We start from the raw sequence: 21997 nt of genomic DNA, 5'->3' as shown, positions 1-21997 counted from the left end.
AATGTTCCCTACTGGAGGAGTGGGATTGTAGTCTACCCCGAAGGAATGCATTCCTGGTTTATTAACTCCTTCCAAGGTTGCAGTAGTGACAGCAGCAACTTTCTTTTCTGCCTGATACCTCTGCAAACAATTTATGACTGAACACCAAGCCTTCATTAGCTTTAGGGCAGCCTTATCATCATCAATCACCTTAAACCAAAGGAAGTTCCCTAATTCACTCCATTCTTTCTCATCAAAGAGATCCCCTGAGGCTTTAAACAAGCCTTGAGCTTGGCCATATTATGCCAGTGGATCTTTATCAAGATCTATATCAGCTAATTCACATTTCTTTAAGAAACTAGTTAACAACTGAAGAGTTATTTTGCTTTCCATTATAATCTATCCCTTTTTAGTGCAGCCTTTTGCACTTTGTAAGCAGGGTAGCTCCTCCCAGATGGCGAGTTTTGAGTTTTGCAGACTCAGGCACCAGAGTGACTCCTTATGCCAGCATCTGTCTCCTTTTAGCCTGCTGAATGCTGCTTTTTGGTGTGGTACTGGTCTCACCGTCCTGGTCACAGAGCGACTGGGCAGAGACCAAGTCCCTGGGGCGGAGACCAAGTCCCTGAGTTTGGGCACCAATATGATGCTGGTGGTGGGAAAACAAGCACGCAATCAATATGATTGATACCAAACTCCCCTTTAATCAAAAAGCCACTTAACTTATAAAGGTATTTTACAAGCATAATCAGCAGTAAGCTCTCATTAGTTAATTTACAAAGGTCTTTGTTTTATTTGTCCTACTTGCGGTTACAGCTGTAGCTAAGTTTTCAAGCCAAGTTCTCATCTCTAAGTCATGTCTTCCAAGGACATTTCATCTTTGTTGAGCATATCTTCAAGGCTATGCCTGTCCTTACTATCTCATTCCCAGACCTTATACAACTATGCAGTTTCCCAGGCCTAGACACATAGCCGGGTTTCCAAGCTCTGTTCCCAGGCCAGACATAGCGTGATTCTGGGGTCTTCAACAGAGGTTTTTAGGAACAGGTATTCCATAGAATCATGGCCTTGTTCCAACAACTGTTCTCCAACAATCCAGCTGCAACCACACTTGATTTCCAGGTCAAAACACTTGGCGTCGCTGCCCCGGGCTTCCCCATAAGGCACGTGGGGGCTTTGGAGACCCCATAAGGTGCACGAGGGGCTTGGGTCCCTTTTGAGACACACAGGGATATTTTAGGTTCCCTATGAGACATGGAGGACACTGGGGTCCACGGAAAGTCATGCATGAGATTTGGAATCCTGTGTGGGCATGCAGGGGGGTTGGGATCTCTGCCAAGGTGTGCAGGGTGCTGGGGGTCTCTGCTGAGCACAGGACGGGGTTTGGGGTCTCCTTTCAGGTGTGGAGAGGGCTGTGGGCTCTCCTAAGCGTGCCGGTGCTTTGCGTCCCTCCTGCTGCAGGCAGTGGGGCTGGAGTCTCTTGTGAGGCTCGCATGGGACGGAGCCCTCCCGGGTTCCTGCCGGGCCCGTCCGGCTCGGGGCTGCCGCGGCCCAGGGGCAGCCGCCGTGCCGGGACGGCTGTGGCGAGGGGCCGAGGCGGAGCTGCCCCGCCGGGTCGCGCTGCACGGGCACGGCACGGGCGGTGCTGAGCGCCGGGCAGGCGGCACCCCGAGCCCAGGGGCCACAGCCGCGGCCCTGCCTCCATCGGGGCCGGGCACAGACAGCCCCGCAGGCAGAGCGGCGGCACCGGCACCGCTCAGCGCCCGAGGGGACGGAACCGATGCCAGAGGAGCCCGGGGGGCCCTGAGCGGGGCCCTGGCGCTGCCCGCCCGGCTCTCCCGGGCCTGTGGCCATCCCGGGCGCCAAGGGCTCGCTCTGTGCCGCGCTCTCCCTGCCCAACGGGGCTCCGGGTCAGCACCCGGCTCCTGCCACTGCCTTGAGAACGCTGAGGGGCATTCGGGGGCGGAACTGAACTTGCCAGGGAGAGAATTCATAGGAGACTTGTTTAGCCCTTCTACAGACTTGTTTAGGCTGTCTTCAAGTTGAGAAACAACTTAAAATCCCAGGCTAAATCATGTGGTTTAACCTGTGGGGATTCCTTGAAGACGCTTTGTAACTCCCAGTTGTGCCGGGCCATGTCCCAGTGAGCACCAAGGCCCAGGAGCTCTGATGCATGCAGCAGGGCTGGCACCAGGGAAACGAGTCAACATCCCTACAGCTGCCCGCTCTGCCTGCAGGGTGTCACGCAACAGCAATGTTCCAGCAAGAACAGGCATTTGTACATCCTCAGGACGATGTGCACTTGTGGTCCTGGTGGTGGATCAGAGACAAAAGCCAAAAGTGACAGACTAAACTTGATTGCAGGAGAGGGATGGCTCAGCAGAGGACCTGGGGACCTGTGGTGCCAGCCAGTGACCGGCCACTCGGACACAGCAGGAAGGCCCCAGACTATCACACTTCAGCTGGCAGGGTATAAAAGCCCAGAGGTTCTTTGTTCAGGATCCGCCAGAGGCACCAGCTCAAACTGCCACTGTTCCAGCACAATAAAATTGTTTTAAGGATCCAGAGGTCTAACATTCTGCTATGGAGGACATTCCACATTTCCAATCTTTTGGGCATTTAGGACCTTCTGATTTTGCTTTGCACCCAAAAAAAATAAACCCCCAAATGTGCACTCCTTTAGCCTTCCCTCCTGTTATTTTCATCTGATTTTTACATTGTTGTCTGCTACGTTGTCTTCATCTTTCCAAAATACCTGTGCTTATTTAAGTCCAGCCTGGGATGGTGCACACATTTTGTTTAGTTCTGCAGAGATAGATCCCCAGCAATCCTGCTGACCACACCCATTTCAATGTTGCAAAAACATAACTCTGGGCTGCAGTATGTGAATCCCACTCTGGTGTGTGAGATGGCAGAGCACCAGAGCAGGCACTGAAGAAGGGGCATTCCGTAGATTGGTGGAGTCACTACCAGAACTCAGTCTAGCTCTTAAAACTCCGAGACCACACCAGGAGTGGGGAACTCCCTCGCTATGGGCATTTACCAAAGCAGAACCTTTAGAGCCACTTGCTCTAAGGTGCCAGACATAAGCCACAACAGGGACCGGGCAGAGGAGAGAGGAGGCAGCTCTCTGTCTTGAGGCTCCACAAGAAAGAGTTCATTTCAGGTGAAGAGAGGAGAAACAAAGAGCCCCTGGCACTCCTGTGCAAGATCCAAGTCAGGGGGTGGATACAAACAGCTCACCAAGAGGGAATCCGCAGGCGAGGAGTGACGGGATCACATCCAGTGTCTGGAGCCCATTGGGGTAGGAGGGTGGAGAGGATGGGTCACAGGGGCCAGTGGGGCCTTGAGGAATTGGGGCATCCCAAAGGGGTGTTGCAATCAGGGATTGGCCCGATGTGACAGTGACAGGGAAGGTTCGGGGACCAAGGGGCTGGGTTGCTGTGACAGGCAGGGAAAGAGCTGGAACAAGGGGTGGGGAATGGCATGAGGGTCAGCTTTGAGGGAGGGTAAAACCCAGGGGTCAACAAACTCGGGGAGAACATGGGGGTACAACAGAACGAACCACCTAACAAGGAAACAATAAAATAAATTTGTACGTCTACAATCAAGAACATCTGCAGGGACAAAGTCTGACCAGCAATGTCAGCAGGCAAAGAAAGGTTTTGCTGAGCAATGGCCCTTGGATGAAACAAAACATTTACAGACAGGGCAGTCCATTTGTAGAGAAGGGGGTGCACTCTGGGGGTACAGCTAAGGCCATGAGGTCACAGCAGGCTCTGGGGTCACAGCAGGCTGAGGTCACAGCAGGCTCTGAGGTCACAGAGGTCCCAGAGCCCCGTGGTTGCAGAGCACCACAAGGCCCCAGCAGGCAGTCCTGGAGCACAACTGCTGCGGCAGCAGCGGCGGTGGCAGCAGTGGTGCTGACATTGGGACAGCGGCCTCAGGACAGTGGTGGCAGCGAGAGCGGCGGGACTGGCACAGGGCAAGGCACCATGGCCCTTGCTCTGCGCATCCTCCTCCTGCTCCTCCTGGCCGTGGCCCTGCCTGCCAGGGCTGCCCAGGCTGCTCCGCTGCAAGCGCGGGGAGCAGGTGAGCCGGCAGCCTTGCTGCCCTTTCCCAGGACAGCGCTCCCTGCTCCCCGGGAAGCGCTGGGGATGGTTTTCCCTGGGCTTTAGGGAGGGTTTCCTCTGTGGGAGGGAGTGAAGACTCATGGGCCTTGGGTTGCTCCAGCTGCCCTCCCAGAGATGTGGCCCAGGGCCTACCAAAAGTATGGAGACTGGCGAAGATACAGCCCAGAGTTCCCCAGGCCCCTGTGCAGCTTTGACCTTGTCCTTTCACATCTGGATCCCATGGCCTTGCCCGAGCCCCTTGCAGTGCCAAGTTCTGACAGGCAGAGAGGGATCCCAGCACATCAGGAACTGGTTCTCATCTGTGCTCCCTTCTAGATGAGCATGCTAGGAAGGCTTCTCCAGCACCTTGGCTCCATGAAGATTTCCTGCCTCTTAAGTCCTGTGCAGGTATACTGGTAATGTTCCTAAAAGAATAATCACTGACAACCTGGCAGGAAACAGCTGACAGAAGCTTCTGTGGCTATTGAGTTGCAGGTGTGGCTACAGGGAGGACCTTTCAGGCTCCTTTCCTGGTTGCTGAACACAAGTCCGGCTCCCATCGCAGGGGTGAGTTGTGTGTCCCTGATGACACCACACGCTGAGCCATGGCTTTGTGGGATCCATCCATCTGAAATACAAATATTCCTCTTAAGGTCCTCTGAGAGGGAAGAACAAACCTCCAGGAAACAATAAGGCTCTAGAGACATACAAATACATAGAGCAGAAGCTGAGTGATCTGGAGAGACGCCGTGGTGGGTGCATTTCCCTCCCCCTTCCCCTGGGACTCAGCAGCCGGGACCTTTCCCTGCACATCTGGACAGGCCGTGCCCGGGACAGTGGGAAGGGATCCATGGCAGCCTCGGTGCCCCGTTGCTGCTCTCACGGCCTGCAGGACTGTTTCCCAGCCTGGGCTGGCTGCAGCTTCTCCCCAGCCTCTGCAGGAAGGCATTTGCCTCCAGCTGACAGGGAGACCCAAGTGCACCATGGCCCAGGCACACCCTGAGATCCCTTGCAATTTCCCAGTCACTGAACACATCTGGAGAGGCAGATGTTTGGAGGAGGGTGGGCCCTGGAGCAGCCCCAATAACCTCGTCTTTATCCTGAATCTCATCCATGACTTAGACAAGCTTTGCCTCCTTTAGATGCCCCCTTCCTGCTGGGGAACAGCCCCACCTGATCCAGCTGTCCCTTTTCCTTTCCCCAGAGATGGAAGGAGAGGCTGTGCTGAAGGCTGAGCTTCCCAGAGGAAGCAGTGGCTCACTGGCAGCCTCTGCTGCAGGAAGGGAGGCGCTGCCAGGCACAGTCACAGGAGGTAATTGCTGTGCCTCTGGGCCTGAGTCCTGCTGAGCCTTGAGCTGCCCTCTCTGCTGCTTGGCAGTGCGGGCTCACAGCATTACCTGAGCCCCTTGAAGTGCTCACTTCCCCATAGAAAGGGGGATCCTAGCACACCGTGGAACATTTCCCATCTGTGCTCCTTTCTAGGTTGGGACCGTGACTTGCAGCGTTTCGAAAGACTGGTAAACCACGGTTTAAGGATCTTGGAGTCTGGTGAAGGTAGGTTATAAGCAACCCTTTCCTAACAGAGAAATAATTGTCCAGATAAATATTTATGTGAGATTTCCTTTAAGATCCTTTGAAATTTGATGGATTCTGGAAATCCTCTCCCCCAAATTCCTACTCCTGTGCCCAACAGCAATGCCACAGAAGGATCGCTGTCAGTGGGAGGAAGGAGCATTTAGCTGTCCATCTTCCATCCATGTACAATGCCAGTGTGTCCTTCTGTGTGCTCTGTGCAGCCCCAGAGAAGAGCAGAGAGGGAAGGGGCCGGGCCCCGGGCTGTGCCCCGGGGCTGAGCCTTTCACAGCTCCTTTGCCTGCCCCAGGAAGACTGAGCTGCTCCTGCTGCTGCTGCCAAGCCCTGGCCTCGGCTGGGGCTGGGTTTAGAGCTGCTGGCAGCTCCAGGGAGTCCTTTCTGCCCCAACTCTCCCACAAGGGGCTCCTTCCATCCCAGTGCGGGGCCACTGCAGGCTTGTGGTCCCCCTGCCCCTGTTCCTGAGTGGAAGGCAGAGCTGAGGGAATGCCTTGGAGGGCACCAATCACCCAGGGCCACTCACTGCCACTGCGGCCTGAAGGAGAATCTTCAGCAGTGTCACCGGAGCTGTTCTGTCCTGCCTTTCTTTGCAGCTGAACATGAGGATGAAGAGGATCTGGATTCAGAACCCATAGTCATTACTGAGCCTCTGGGAGATGGTGAGGGTAGGTCAAGGACTTTCCCCCTGCGAGAGCTGCCAGCTCAGAGCCCAAAGCTCGGCCAGGGGGGCATTGCTGCAGGTGCCAGGACAGAACCATGCAAGTGTGTGCTCTGGGCCTGGGCCACCCCCCCACCACTCCTGGGGCTCAGTGCTGCCCATGCAGATCTGCAGAGATGACAGAAGCTCCTGTGGCTGTTGAGTTTCAGGTGTGGCTGCAGAGAAGACTTTCCCAGGTCCTTTGGTGGATGTTGCTCGCAAGCCCATCTCCCATCACAGGGGTGAGTAGTGTGTCCCTGCTGACTCCACAGGCTGAGCATGGGTTTTGTGGGATCCATGCCTGGGAAATGGAAATATTTCTCTTAAGGTCCCCTGAGAGGAAAGAACAAACATAGAGGAAGTAGTAAATCCCGACAGGAATCCAAACATCTGGAACAAATCCTGAGTGATCTGGAGAAACAGCATGGTGGGTGCATTTCCCTCCCCCTTCCCCTGGGACTCAGCAGCTGGGACCTTTCCCTGCACATCTGGACAGGCCCTGCCTGGCACAGTGGGAAGGGATCCATGGCAGCCTCGCTGCCCCGCTGCTGCTCTCAGGACCTGCAGGGCTGTTTCCCAGCCTGGGCTGGCTGCAGCTTCTCCCCAGCCTCTGCAGGAAGGCATTTGGCTCCAGCTGACAGGGAGCTCAAATTGCACCATGGGCCTGAGGTGCCTGCAATTTCCCACTCTCTGGGGAGATGCAGAGAGGCAGCTGTTTGCTGGAGGGTGGAGTTTTGGAGCAGCTCCAAAACTCTGGGCATTTTCCTTGTCTTTATCCACCTCTTTGACAAGTATTGCGGGGAGCAGAAGAGCACAGCCGAGAGGAATTATGGCATGCAGGCTCAGGGCTTTGGGCACTGAGCAGTCCTGTGCCAAGAGGTGGCAAGGTGCCTGCAGGCCCCAGCTCTGGGGGAAACAGAGAGTGAGAATGTGCTGGCCATATCCACCGTGCTGCCAGCTCAGCAGTGCAGCATAGCAATGGCTCATCCTTCCCATTGCTCCCAAGATGCAGCTGGCACCTCAACACGTGCTGACAAAATCTGGAAAAGCATGAGAAAAGATTTCTGCTGGGGAACATCTTGTTTGATGAAGTTGATGGCCATTGTGGCTGCTGCAGCACTTGGCCTGATGATGTGCTCGGCTGGAATCTGGTATTTCTGCATGAGAAAATGGTGAGTGTTTTGCTGATCTCATTCTCCAAGAGCTTCCTTTAAAGGCTGCTGACAGTCAGGGAAGATTCCCAGTGAGGCTGCAGTGGAGTTGTGGCCAGTCCATGGCTGTGCAAAGAACTCTGCTGAGGGTTCTGCTGCTGCCCAGTGCTTTCCTTGGCCTCTTCATTGCTGGGCCTTGTCCTGGGGGGCCGCTGGGGCTGCAGCCAGTGCTGGCTCCCCCTGAGGCTGCCTGGCCAGGAGCAGCCCCAGGGGCACAGGGCAGAGGCACTGCAAGGTGGGGAGGAGAAAGAGCGGGGACGAGATGGCCCCTGAAAGGCAGAGGCGCTCTGGGGCCCGCTCCTGGCCAGGGAGCCTGCCCAGAGCCGTCCCCTGCTCGCCGGGGCCTCGAGGGGCAGCTGTCCAGCTGGGCCAAGGTGTGCCAGCCGCTCCAGCCGTGCTGGGGAGCCTTGCCAGCTCTGGGCCCTGCTGTGCAGGAGGGTCCCTGTGTGCCACTGGCAGCTGGGGCCTCAGCCACTGCTCTCTCCACAGCAGCACTGCCGCAGCTCCAGCATCCCGGCCGAGAAGGCGTGACTCCCCCTCGCCCCCAGGGAGCCCAGAGAGCGTCGGGTCTGGCAGCTCTCAGACATCGCCTCAGCAGCAGCAGCTGCCCAAGAAAGCAGAGCCCCAGCGCTCCGTGCCTCCCCCACGGCCCCCCAGACCGGTTGTGATGCAGAAGCTTCCCGAGATCCCCCCACCTCCTCCCCTCCCGAGCCCCCCGCCCTGGTCCATCTAGGACTGGATGTGGGCCAGCCACGGCAGGGCATGGGCCACCAACAGCTTGGGGCACCTGCTCTCCTTTACAAATAACACCCTTACCTATGCACAACAGCCACAGTCACTTTTCATACTGTTCTACCTTCAACAGGAAGGGCTGAAGATTCTTCCCTGTTCTGTTTCATCCTTTACCACTTAGATTTTCATACAGTTGGCTGCTGGCTGCATCTCTTAAAGGCTTTATTAGCATTGCATGTTTTACCCCACCTATCAGGCGAAAAAAATAAAAAAATATTATTCAGTTTAGACTTTGTTTTTAGTGTGGTTGGGCCACTCACATTTTGAGCAATTAATTTTCCATAATACTTCTTCCTTTTTCCTTACTATTCATAAAAAGTTAATCTGGACATAAAAATCACCACAATTACTGAGACTTCTCTCAAAGCCGAGGGGAACCTAGCACAAAATATTCTCCCTGTGTACTGCACAACAAGAAATATTCAGAGGAAACTAGAGTGGCAGCTGAGGCTTGTGGAACTCCCAGAATAATGAGCCTGCAGAGGAGGCAAAGAGCCCTAGCCTTGGTTGAGGGAACTTCTCCTCACAGACTCCTCTGAGAATGTGGCACTCCAGGAGGGGAAAGCTTTTAAACCTTTGCCTTACCTTCCTCCTGTGCTAAAATGTAAGGCTCTTCCTGAGAATAAACTGAGCTATAAAATATTCTTCATTCCTCAACAAAGCTACTCAGGTTTTCGATTTATCTTAAAAGAGCAAAACCAAATGGGGCCAGAAATTTCTCATCAAAGCCTGTTTGCAGAGAAACCCCACCATAGGAAAGAAAATATTTATTAGCATCAGTTCACTCAAAAGAATCCCAGCCCTGAATTGAGCAGCGCTTTAAATGAACTTGAATTCACTTTCCTCACATATCAGCTGGTTTGGTTTGCTCTTTTTTTGTCCTAGAGAGAATATTCAAACTATTTGCTCTTGACAGGACTCCTTGGATGGTACTCAAACCTGGTTCCTCATGATGCCTTGTCTGGCCTGTTAATGCAGCCTGTTAGCAGCACCTGGCTTTGCCACCCTGCTCATGGTAGCGGGGCACGGCTGGTGCCATGGTTCAATCTGGTGACACGGTCCCCTCTGGTGCCACAGTCCCCTCTGGTGCCCGTCCTGGTTTGTGGCATGTCCGTGCTGGTGGAGGATCCCTGCTTGTGCTGCTGACTGCGTTCAACAAGGCCGGTCCTACTCGCCAGCCAAAGAGAGACTAAAGTCACTGCTTTGGGCAGCTTCTTTGAGCGAGTTTAACGCTTACTCATCTCTATGCCAGACCCCTGAAAAGCCACACAGCAACACCATAAAGTCAGCTCATCGACAGAGGTGAGCAGGTCTGAGCAAACAGAAGGTTGGCTTTCAAGCACATTGGGTTTTTAATTTAGTGGAAGCACTCACTCGTTCACGAGCCTTACTTGTCCAAGTGGATTCTGCGATGCTGCTGTCTTGCTTGCGTTCAAGAGGAAACAGAGGGGAGAAAGGAGTTAAGAAATGAGAGACGCACCTGGGGCGCAGGCTCGGCAGCCAGACGGAGCAGGGCGGCACCGGGCCGCTTTGCCGGAATCCCTTTTGGTGCCGGACAAAGGCGGACGCTGCTCGGCGAGCGGCCTGGAGCGGCAGCGGACCCGCCCCGCCCGTCCCGCCCCGCCGCGGGCCGGGGCCGAGCGCTCGGCCGGGCGGGCGCTCGGGATGCTCGGGCAGCGCCGCGGGCCGGGCGGGCGCGATGGAGCCGCCGGAGGGCTGGGACCCCTACGGGCGGCCGGCCCGGCGCACGCAGTGGCTGGTCAGCGCCCTCGCCTCCCACTATGGGCTGGAGCGCGGCGTGGAGAACGAGATCGCCGTGCTGGCCACCGGCCTGGACCGCTACCTGCAGGAGATCTTGCAGCGCCTGGGCCGCGCCGGGGCGGGCCGCATCCCCGGCGAGGACTGCCGCACGCTGTGCCGGGTGCTGGGGCTGGAGGAGGCGGCGGAGCCCGAGGAGTGCGCGGGGCTGTGGGACGGGCTCTCGGCCGAGCTCACCTTCCGCCAGTTCCACGCGCGGCTCTGCGGCCACTTCAGCACCCGCGCGGGGCCGCGGCTGCCGCCGGGCCGGGAGAGCGAGCACATCGAGACCCAGATCCGCCTGCGCAGCCCCCGCCGCCGCCGCCGCCGCCGCGCCGACCCCGCCGGCCGCGGGGCCGCGGGCAGCGCCGAGCGGCGGCCGCCGGGGCCCCGCTGCCGAGAGCGCTGCGAGGAGATGGTGGCGCTGGAGCGGCCGAGGAGCGCATGGCCAGGCTGCGGGAGGAGAACGGCACCTGCGGGAGCTGCTGGAGCACATGCGCGCCGCCCTGCAGAGCAGCGGGGCGCGGTGCCTGGCGCTGCAGGTGAGTCCGGGCCGGCTTCTGCACCGGCCTCCCGGGGGCGGCTCGGCCGGGCCCGAGTGCTGCAGGAGAGATGCTGCTCTCGGAAAGTCAGTGCTATAAATTGAGGCGAATCATTTGATTCAGCCTTTTAAGATCAATTAATAATTTTATTAATTACAGCAAGCGATAGCAAGCAAACAGCGCTGGGTGCAGCTGGGGAGTCTGCGCTCTGCCATGGGGTGACACCCTTCCTTCTCTTCAGTCCCTTTTTATACTTTCCTTTTTCGTATCTTCTCTGCGTTGTGCTGGCAACAGTTGATTTCACAAGAGGGGTGATGGGTCTCCTCTGCTGCGGTTATCCAGCCAGTTCCAGCCAGTCCTGCAAGATCTTTCTTTTTTTTTCCATACATAGTTATCACATTGTTTTACAGTATTTGCTTGCGGTTACCTAGCCTTGCCTAATCTTGCAAGTTCCATGCCCCGACCCCCACCCTTTTCCTCTACCCTAATTTTCACACTCTTGATGAACAAACAAGGCAATGCAGTTTTTCACATTCCCCCGTTTTTTTTTCTTCTACCATTTTGTTCATCAAATCGTTTTATTTCTTGGTGGGCTAGAATTAAAGTCTCTCCTACTTCAGGATTTCTAGGGAGAGTTTCATATTTGGCTTTGATCAGCATCAGGTGTGCTGCCTTCAATTTTCTTTTTGCTATTCCAATTTTATCTCCTGCTGTTTGCCAATCTGAGGCTATTGTTTTACACTCTCAGTACCTACAGAAATATTCCCTAGGTTAATTGCAATACCCTTTCCCTGGGTTTGATGCTGGACGCATATAAAATCGTATGTTATTAAAACAGGGCTCTACAGGGGCTAGTTTGCATAACCGTGGGGTAAATCTAGGGGGTCTGGATGTTATCTGACTCTGAATTACTCTACTATGTACTCCAGTTATTGTCTACTTAAAGGGTTGGTGCAAAGCTGGGGAATCCTCTCTTTGGTATACAGTACAAAGCACTAACATATTATTTTCCAATAAGGGTGAGGTTATGACCTTGTTTTTATTGCATAATATCTTGTTTTCCCCTCTTGGGTTTGTTGCCTTTCTGGTGTTTCAGAGGCAATCAGACCGGTCGTCTGGGGGAGCCTAGTACTCGGTTGGCAATAGTTGGAGCATTTCAGCATTATTCTATTTGGGGGGGACCTGGCTTTTTCCCCTCTGCCTCGCTCGCCGTCTCCGGTGCTTCAAGCCGCGAGGTGAATTATCTCCTCGGCAGCAGCAGTACTCGCCTGGGCGTCCTTTCCCCTGCTCCCGCCTAACTTCGTACTGTTCCCAATTTTTATCTTTGACAGGGGGTGGGTCGCACGGGACCCCCTTTAGTTCCCTCTGACAACACCTTTTTAGAATTTGGGCAACAAATGGAGTGGGTTCGTTAGTATGGAAACAAAAGTTTCCTGATGCACTCCTTTGGTGTATATTTTTTACCAGTCCTCAGACTCGAAACAAATCTACTGATTTTTCAATTTTCTTGATTTTAACACAATTTCTGTTCAGACCCCAGTTGGCGGCCTACCCCCTTGGCAATGGACCTGCCACCGTTCTTGGCAAATTTTACATGCAAAGCACCTGAAAGGACAACAATCACAATCTACCTTATTACAAATTATCAAATAATCATTAAAATAATTACTAACACACACAAAAGGATAATAAGTATAATCTACCTTATTATAAACTACTAAAAAATTACTAATAAGTAGGTAATTATATCCCTTTTTGTTCTCCTTTGCAACCGACTTAAATGATGCACACAGAGTTCCTAGATTTTTCTTAATGGTAACCTTCAAATTCCTAGGCTGGCTGTCTACTTTCCACTGGTCATCCATGGTGGCTGGACTTTTAACTCGACTGGTATGCGTCCACTCTTTCTCGGCCGTCCGTATCACAGTTCTTGTGGTTTTCTTTCTTCTCAGATTTTACTAAAAGTAGGAACTACTTCATAGGCATATTTAGAATTAGTAAAAATAATCCCACTTTTTCCTTTCAATAAATTTAGAGCTTTAAGCACAGCATATAATTTGCATGCTTGGGCTGACCAGCTGGGGCTAAGGGGACCAGATTCTACTGTCTTAAATGTTTTCTCATCTATTATAGCATACCCGATTTTTTTTTTTTAATTTTTTTTTTTTTTTCAGAACTCGAGAGAACTTGTCTACATATAATTGAGCTTCTTCTTTTAGTTTTTCTTCCTCATGATCTGGCTTTATTTTTGTTTGTTCCTTTATCTGTTGGAGGTAAACATGTGTTAGTTCTGTAATTGGTTCTTTATATAAAAAAACACTGGGCCGGGTTTTTCAGGCCCGTGGTTTCTTAACTTAGGAGAGGAGACTAGGATGCCTTCATACGTTAGGAATCTGGCATCCGTTATCTATTTGTCGGCCTTCTGTTGCAAAACTCCATGAATGTTATGGGGAGATAAGACTTTTAGCTCACTTCCAAAGGTTATCTTCCCAGCTTCCTCTATCAGAAGAGCAGTGGCTGGCTAATGGGATCAAGGAGTTTGGAGAGATATGCTACTGTTTTGGTTTTTTTTTTGTTTTGTTTTGTTTTGTTGTATGTGTTGGGGTATTTTTGTTTGTTTGTTCGTTTGGGTTTTTTTTTTGCAATTAATAAATCATCCACATATTGTAATAACACTGTCCCTTCCCCTAAAGAATAACTTGCCAGTATTTGTTCTAAAACTTATCCAAACAGATTTGGGGATTTTGTAAATCTCTGGGGAAGGACTGTCCATCTAAATTTTTTTTTTTTTTTGTTTCAGTCCTTGCCTCCCCTCCTTAGGTATAGGATATTGCTTAATTCTGACAGGTATCTCCGGGTTCCTAATAGTTACTTCAAAGGGTTCAATGTTTAATTTTCCTGTACTATTAGGGGAGTACCAAACCTCTGAATTAATCTTTTTCTCATCCTCAGCCTGGAGAGGACACAATTTTACTGTTAGTTCTCCCTTGCTAATCTCTATCCCTATCCCAAATTTAACTATCAAATCTCTTCTCAGTAAATTATAATCTGCTTTTGGAACTAATAAAAATTACTCAATTACTAATTTGGAGTTACTTTCTAAAAGGACATCCTTGATTACAGGTACTCCAAAGGGTTTCCCTTTGGCTCTAATCACTTGTATTATTTCAGATGAAATCTTACACCCTTGGGGAAGGGTCCGGACACTCGGTCTTTCCGCCCCTGAGTCCACAAGGAACTCATATTCTTGCTTCTGGGGACCTATTTTTAATTTTACCAGGGGCTCTGTTCTTTCTCTTGTCCCCAGCAGATAGAGCCCCTGACACCCCTAATCTTCCTTAAACTGCTCTTCATCAGCCATCCTTTGTCGGCATTCCCGCTTCATATGTCCCTTTTTCCCCCAGTAAAAGCAAACAATCCTATCTCCTCTACCTTGTCTTCCTTCATTCACCTGCCGACCAGCTCCCCTCAAACCTCCTGGGTGGCCACCACCCCTTCTTTGGGGAGATTGCCTCTGTCCTTCCCTTACAGCTGCTAACATAATCTTAGACTGCTTCTTGTAGTTCTCATCCTCCCTCCTAACATAAACCTTCTGAGCCTCCCGCAGTAACTCATCCAGCCCCCTCGCTTGCCTCCCTTCTAACTTTTCCAACTTCTTTCTAATATCCATCCACGAGTTTACCACAAAATGAACTTTCAACAGTGTCTCCCCTTCAGGAGTGTTAGGGTCCACTCCTGAATATAACTGAAAGGCTTTTCTCAGCCTCTCCAACAACTCAGTTGATCTTCATCCTTTTTCTGTTGTTCCTTGAATGCCTTTTGTACATTCTGTCCATGAGGGACAGCCTTCCTTATTCCCTGTATTATTATATTTCGCAAATCGCCCATATGGGTATGGTGTAACGGGTCTTGATTATTCCACTGGGGATTCTGTAGGGGCCATTTAGTATCTGCTAATGGTCCCTGCTGATGTTCATCATCCCAGATTCTCATGCCCGTTTCCCTAATCATTCTCCTTTCTTCTGCAGAAAACAAAATCCCTAACATGGATTGCATCTCCTCCCAAGTATAAATATTAGGTCCCAAAAAATGATCCAACCGCTCCACCACCCCTAAAGGATCTTCTAACAAATTTCCGAGTTCCTTTTTAAATTCCCTAGCATTCCCCGAGTTTAATGGGACGGATATGTACCCTATTCCTAGAATCTGGGCAGGCTGTCCTGGTTGCGCTGCATTTGGGTTAGGCACCATTCCCATTCCATGCTCCCTAAGGGGAAATATAGCCAATTCTTGCTTTCCCTTTTGTCGGGTCTGGCTTCGGGTTACTCGCCGAGAACCCTCAGGGATACTTTCCTCCAACCTTTCACCTTCTGGACCCTCATCCTCCGATAATTCTTGGGTGGGTGCTGAGGGACCCGGGTGGTCTACTAGCAAAGGATCCGGGGGCGGGGGGTATAAAGGTTGTGGCGGTGGAGGTGGCAATGGAAGAGAGGGTGGTGGTGGCGGTATATAGGGAGGGGGGATACCTGGGGGTAATTCAATTTCTTTTGGCCTCTTTTTCTTCCTCTCGATATTGAGAGCAAATAATTTTGTCCTTGTCTATCCTCTTATCTAGAGGACTGCATATTTACTTTTTTCTAAATTAAGGGGTTCTTTTGAATTAATGTAAATATTTAAGGCCTGACAGATCCAATCCTCAAAAGACCCAAATATCGGCCAATATAACTGATCCCCTCTTAATTGTTTCCCCCCCCAAACTTCCATGCAGTAATGAGCCATTTTTTCTTTATCTTTTCCCTTCCTAGAAGGAAAGGCATTCCAGTATTTAATCATTGAGCCTAATGGACTATTCTCTGAAATATGGGGAAGTTTTACAGGGATTCCCCCACCCATGGGTTCAGCAGGCTTGCTTTTCCTCTGACCCATTTTCTGGAGTGCCTTCTAACACACACACACTTGCTTCCCTCAATTCGTGGCCCAGTCCGTCGCCGGATATGGGAACCGCACTACTATGAGGTCCGCACTTGCCTGGGGAGTCCGAGCTGCCGGCCCCCCTCTCATACACCACACTCGTCACACTGCAGGATTCCCGACCCCCGACCAGGCGGTCCTGTTCTCCCAGAACAGGCCTCCTCCGGACACCAGGTCCTTCGGAAAATACTTACACCATCCGGTGTCTTTGCCCGGGGCTTCGTGCACAAAGATTAAGGGGGTCGCCGGCAGTTCTTTGCTTGCTATCGGATTTTAGGTTCATCGGTCGGAGTCCGGGGAGGAGTGTCCCCGTAAGGCCACTGTTAAAGCAAAGGCAGTGGGGCGCCTCCTTAGCGAGGCCCCCTCTCCAGGTGTTCCGATCCGAGTCACGGCACCAAATTTGTTATAAATTGAGACGAATAATTTGATTCAGCCTTTTAAGTTAAATTAATAATTTTATTAATTACACCAAGCAATAGCAAGCAAACAGTGCTGGGTGCAGCTGGGGAGTCTCCGCTCCGCCAAGGGCTGACACCCTTCCTTCTCTTCAGTCCCTTTTTATACTTTTCTGTTTCGTATCTTCTCTGAGTTGTGCTGGCAACAGTTGATTTCACAAGAGGGGTGATGGGTCTCCTCCACTTGAGGTTATCAGTTCCAGCCAGTCCTGCAAGATCTTTTTTTTTTTGTTTCCATATATAGTTATCACATTGTTTTACAGTATTTGCTTGCGGTTACCTAGCCTTGCCTAATCCTGCAAGTTCTATACCCTGACCCCCACCCTTTTCCTCTACCCTAATTTCACACTCTTGATGAACAAACAAGGAAATGCAGTTTTTCACAGTCAGTGTTTGTCACCCCTCCACTGCTGGACCGAGACCGCAGTTGTTCATTCAGCCTTGGCATTAACTTTTTTTTATAAAGTTGAGTTACAGGGAGGCTTTAAGGAGCAAGGTATGGCACCGGTGTGCCATTAACTATAGTTATGGATAGCACTCTATTTAAAGTGTAGGGGAGCTCAGCTAAACAAACCCACGTGTACAATGCTGCTGCTTCTTCTACTGCATATGCAGTCAGGATGTGCTGATAGCATTTGCTGGATGTGCACCACCACAGGGTTTTTCCTGAAGTAACAACTTTTGGATTCTTACCTGCACAAGCAGATGCAGTGTCTCCGTCAGAAGTGCCTATAAGAAATATTGGAAGGATGTTTTCTTCAGAGTGTGGTCACAAGAGTTCAGAGTTGGAGCCAGTTCTGCAGGCAGACTGATTAATAGTCTGGGGCTCCTCTGCAGAGCCCCATTAATTCTGGGGCTGGCTTCTGCTGGTTCTGCTATCCTGGCTCGAGTGACACACTTAACAGCAGTTCCATTACTCTGTCATGAAATAGCGTGGAACAGGCAGAGCAGGGAAGGGCAGCATGAACCGATTGTTCTGGCAGCTCTGACCAGGTCTGACCAGGTCTGATTTGATACTCAGCACTCACAGAACCCTGCTCCACCTGTGACACTTCCACTTGCAGTAGATGACTGTTCTCTTCACAATGTCCAGCAAGGCAGGTCAAAGACACTTTCACCATTTGCATCTAAAAAAGGGAAAGGAAATCAGCAGCAGCCATGAAGTCACCAGTCTGAGGTCCCAGGAAGAATGAAAACTACAAAGAGGAGAGCCCCAGAACACCCCCAGCTGCTCCCTGCCCTCTTCTTCTGAACACAACTTCATTGGAAATCTTTTTCAGCAAACTTCTTGACTCCTAAGTACAGACCATAGTGATGACATTACAGGTATACAGAAACTTGTGCAATAACATAATAGTGAGTAGTTTGAAAAGTGAATGCATAGCTAGGTATTAAAATCTACTTTCCAGATATTGTTTCCTTGTCCTCAGTATTTGGCAAAGGTCAAGTAGCATTAGTTGCTGATCAACTCTATGTGATCAAAAAAAAAAAAAGCCAACAAAGCCCAATCCAGCTACTTTCAGTCTTAATTAAAATCTATCAATTTCTCCCTGCTTTGTGCTCCTGGTCATTACAGGTGGGGCTGCAGGGAGGACTTTCCCTACTCCACGGCTGGATGCTGCACACAAGTCCAGCTCCCATTGCAGGGGTGAGTAATGTGTCCTTGCTCACCCCACAGGCTGAGCTCTGGTTTTGTGCAATCCATTCCTGGAAAATGGAAATATTTCTCTTAAGGTCCCCTGAGAAGAAAGAACAAACCTACAGGAGAGAGTAAGTCCCTGGAGGAATCCAAACATCTGGAACAAATCCTGAGTGATCTGGAGAGACGCCGTGGTGGGTGCATTTCCCTCAGCCTTTCCCTGGGACTCAGCAGCTGGGACCTTTCCCTGCACATCTGGACAGTCCCTGCCCAGCACAGTGGGAAGGGATCCATGGCAGCCTCGCTGCCCCGCTGCTGCTCTCACGGCCTGCAGGGCTGTTTCCCAGCCTGGGCTGGCTGCAGCTTCTCCCCAGCCTCTGCAGGAAGGCATTTGGTACAGGGAGCCCCAACTGCACCACGGGCTTGCAATCCCCGGCAATTTCCTGGCCTCCAGGCAGTTCAGGCAGGGCGCTGTTTGTAAAACAGTGGGTCCTGTGGCAGCCCCAAGAGCCTTGGCCTCTTCCTGACCCTTATCCATGTCTTTGACAAGTATTGCATCCTGAGGATGCCACCTCCCCAGTGGGGAATGGTTACACCTGATCCAGCTGACCCTTTTCCTTTCTCCAGAGATGGACCACAGGGCTTTGCTGAACGCAGCACTCTCTGGAGGAAGCAATGGCTCCATGCCAGCCCCCGATGCACGAATGAGGGAGATGCCAGACAGTGCCACAGAAGGTGATTGCTGTGCCAGGCTCAGCCAGCCTGAGCAGTCCTGGTGGGGTCCCTCTGTGGGAGCCACATCCTGAAACCTGGGAGTGGCTGCACGGGGTGCCCAGGATGGGGAAAGGCCGGAGAGGGAGAGCAAGGCTCCAGTGTGTCCTGACAGGGCCTGACTCTGTCCCCTGGGGCTGGGGGAGCTGTCACAGGGCAGGGAGGGCCAGGGCTGGCAGGGGCTGCTCAGGGATGGGTTTGGCCCCTGTCCCTCCAAGCAGCCACGGCCCAAGCAGCTGCGCTGGCCCCGGGCTCTCCTGCCGGCCTGCTGGGCTTTGTTGGGTGGCACAGCCTGTGCCAAGGGGCGGCAAGGTGCCTGCAGGCCCCAGCTCTGGGCAAACAGAGAACGTCCTGGCCGTATCCACCGTGCTGCCAGCTCAGCAGTGCAGCACAGCGCGGGCTCACGCTCCCCATTGCTCGCACAGACGTTATCACTGAAACAGGAATATATGTCCTGGATCCAGTGCGCATCCCAAGAATGCCTGCCCCCAGCATGTGCACAGGTCCTGCATGATAGGCACGGTGGTGACACTGTTCACTGTGCCACTTGTGCTGATGGGCTGCTATCTTGGCATTCGGAAGCTGTACGAGAGCAGTCAGTAGTTCATTTTTCTCCACAGTTTTCTTGTAACTCTGCTCATAGCACCGGTACCGAACTTGTAGTCATGCTGCAGTGGAGCTGTTGCCAGTCCATGGCTGTGCAAAGAACTCTGCTGAGGGTTCTGCTGCTGCCCAGTGCTTTCCTTGGCCTCTTCATTGCTGGGCCTTGTCCTGGGGGGCCGCTGGGGCTGCAGCCAGTGCTGGCTCCCCCTGAGGCTGCCTGGCCAGGAGCAGCCCCAGGGGCACAGGGCAGAGGCACAGCAAGTTCTCAACAGTATTTGGGCAACACACATCAGGACAGGACACTTCTTATTTAGTAGCTCATGTAAAGTTTCATGGTAACAGTGATTTTACCGCACAAGTAAATTTGTTCCCGTTCCGTGTTTAAAGAAATCCATCCTGATGAAGGTTTGGCTTTGGCCTTGAGGCTTTGCTCTTTGTGTGAGCCCTGTTCTGGATTGATTCCCACTCAGTCTTGGAGCCAGTTTGGGGTAAAGGCTCATCCCGGCCCTGACTCTTGGCAGTTCTGGGCTCAAAGGGACCATCAATGCTGCACTGCACATGACGGGGGTTTAGGGCTGGATTATCAAAGGGCTCTGAGAAGTTTAAATTACAGTCTTTTTTTCTACATCGTTTTCTTTACGGAATTCCTTCCCTTTTTTAAAACTTGAAAGTTTGAAAAAGTTGAAAACTTGAAAGTTTGAAAATAACCTTATTTTCCAGAGCTTATTCCAGTTATTTGATAAAGTGAATTATGGCCTATTTACCCCATGGCTGAATTAGAAAACAGTAAGTACAATAATATGAAATAATATTTACACTCCTATGTCTTTCACAGACTCATGAAACTTATGTTGGCTTGATGTGACCAACAGAAGAGTTTTGCTCTGCTTTTAGTTCAAAGAAGAAGCAGCCTCGGAACCTGTTGAGAAGACTCTCTTCACTTCATAGCTGAAGCAAACTTCCAGGGTTCTTTATTGAGGAATATAAAATCTATCTTTTCTGTATATATTCCTGACAAGTAACCGATGGAAATTAGGGATTTGGACTCTTTGGGAAGTACTGACCAGTTGGACATTGGCTCTCTGAAGCTCACTCTGTAATAATCAGTCTTTTTCAGAAGAGAATGTTCAGTATCTTCCTGGCATTACATTTATATTTGTATTCAAAAAGACATCTTGAAAGAGATTTACAACAGCTCTTTACGGTGCCTTAGTTGACTTCTATCTCTTTCACCATAGGTGCCGATGAAAACCTGGAGGGCTCCATTAAAAAAGCTGCAAAGCAGATCCTGGAAAAGGGCGCATACATCTGCTCCCACCCTCTAGACAGGAACTTCTGATCCCTCCCTGACAGCAGGCACTCATGAATGGAAATCAGGGACGAATTTGCTGCAGTTCCTGTATTGGACACCTTAAAAGCATCTGTTATTTAATGTCTTTACTAAATGTATCTGTATAAAATAAAACTTCTTTCTAACCACAATTCATAGGAAAAGGATAAATGAAGAGATTTTATTTAAAGCTGAAGTGACTTGATTATAGACATAGATTAGATTGATACAGATATAGATATATAAATTAGATATAGATATAGATATAGATATAGATATAGATATAGATATAGATATAGATAGATATAGATATAGATATAGATATAGATATAGATATAGATATAGATATAGATAGATATAGATATAGATATATCCAGTGTGGTGGTGTCTGTAGCTCTTCTCTTGAGCACTGAGGTCTTGAGGTGTTGTTTCTATTGTGTTTTCAATTGCAATTCTGTTTCAATGCTCGGTTCTATAAACCTCCCACTTTTGTGTTGCTATAGCATATTTTATCCTTAATGGATTGTTCCTTTCCCCTTGTGTTGTTGGTTTTGCCCTGGTTGTCCAACTTCCCAAAGACCTGCCCTTTGTAGCCGAATGTTCCCTGTTCCTCGTGCCACTGAATGTCAATCCCTTCTCATAATTGCCCCTTTCTCCAGAAACTTCCCTGTCCTTTTTGTATCCTTCGAGGCTCCATTGGTTTGTTTCAATTGTTTCCCTCCCCTCTAATTCCCTATTGGTTTAAACATTGTAATCCCCGCCTTGTGCTCCTCCCCAGGATTCTCCCAGTTGGTTAAAGCTCTGTACCCTCTCCTGTTTAAAAACCCTCCCGCAGCCTGCATTTGTGTGTTTCTGTCACTGACTCTCCTGGCAATAAACGCAGTTAGCAATCATACAGAAGACCTCTCCTTATTCCTTGTCCCTGCTCTTGACACTTTGCTCCTGTGCCATAGAGCAGTTGTGCCCTACAGCCGCACCCTGAATTGCGTGGCTGGAGAGACAGCATGGTGGGTGCATTTCCCTCCCCCTTCCCCTTGGACTCAGCAGCTGGGACCCTTCCCTGCACATCTGGACAGGCCGTGCCCGGGACAGTGGGAACGGATCCATGGCAGCCTTGCTGCCCCGCTGCTGCTCTCAGGACCTGCAGGGCTGTTTACCAGCCTGGGCTGGCTGCAGCTTCTCCCCAGCCTCTGCAGGAAGGCATTTGGCACCAGCTGATAAGGAGCTCAAATTGCGCCATGGGCCTTAGATGCCTGCAATTTCCTGCTCTCTGGGGAGATGCAGAGAGGCAGCTGTTTACTGAAGGGTGGAGTTTTGGAGCAGCTCCAAAACTCTGGGCATTTTCCTTGTCTTTATCCACCTGTTTGACAAGTATTGCTGGGAGCAGAAGAGCACAGCAGAGAGGAATTATGGCATGCAGGCTCAGGGCTTTGGGCACTGAGCAGTCCTGTGCCAAGAGGCGGCAAGGTGCCTGCAGGCCCCAGCTCTGGGGGAAACAGAGAGCGAGAACG

At 51.2% G+C, this 21997-nt stretch overlaps 2 protein-coding genes across 2 annotated transcripts in view; both read left to right on the top strand.

The window, feature by feature from the left end:
• LOC144247823 (serine/threonine-protein kinase pim-1-like) overlaps positions 1–8319 on the top strand; it is a 56947-nt gene extending 48628 nt beyond the window's left edge. Inside the window, 2 exon segments of the mRNA XM_085564073.1 lie at positions 5571–5642; positions 8135–8319. Of these exon segments, the coding sequence (XP_085420199.1) occupies positions 5571–5642; positions 8135–8319 (257 nt within the window).
• A 1096-nt stretch (positions 8320–9415) lies between these two features.
• Positions 9416–20495, top strand: LOC146764628 (EF-hand and coiled-coil domain-containing protein 1-like). The gene is made up of 7 exons (XM_085564072.1): positions 9416–9538; positions 9631–9680; positions 9870–10596; positions 10628–10717; positions 15966–15999; positions 18410–18517; positions 20395–20495. The coding sequence occupies exons 1-7, from the start codon at positions 9416–9418 to the stop codon at positions 20493–20495; spliced, it is 1233 nt and encodes a 410-aa protein (XP_085420198.1).
• The last annotated feature ends 1502 nt before the right edge of the window (positions 20496–21997 follow it).

Source organism: Lonchura striata, chromosome 32 (genome assembly GCF_050655825.1).
Source record: "Lonchura striata isolate lonStrDom1 chromosome 32, ASM5065582v1, whole genome shotgun sequence".
Classification (NCBI taxonomy): domain Eukaryota; kingdom Metazoa; phylum Chordata; class Aves; order Passeriformes; family Estrildidae; genus Lonchura; species Lonchura striata.
This window is presented reverse-complemented; position numbering and strand designations above follow the sequence as displayed.

Coding starts and splice junctions, on each gene's coding strand:
- LOC146764628 (XM_085564072.1), top strand. CDS start 9,416: ATGGTTCAATCTGGTGACACGGTCCCCTCTGGTGCCACAGTCCCCTCT. Junction 9,681..9,869: donor AAGTCAGCTCATCGACAGAG/GTGAGCAGGTCT, acceptor CCTGGGGCGCAG/GCTCGGCAGCCAGACGGAGC. Junction 16,000..18,409: donor GTCCGGGGAGGAGTGTCCCC/GTAAGGCCACTG, acceptor TCCTTTCTCCAG/AGATGGACCACAGGGCTTTG.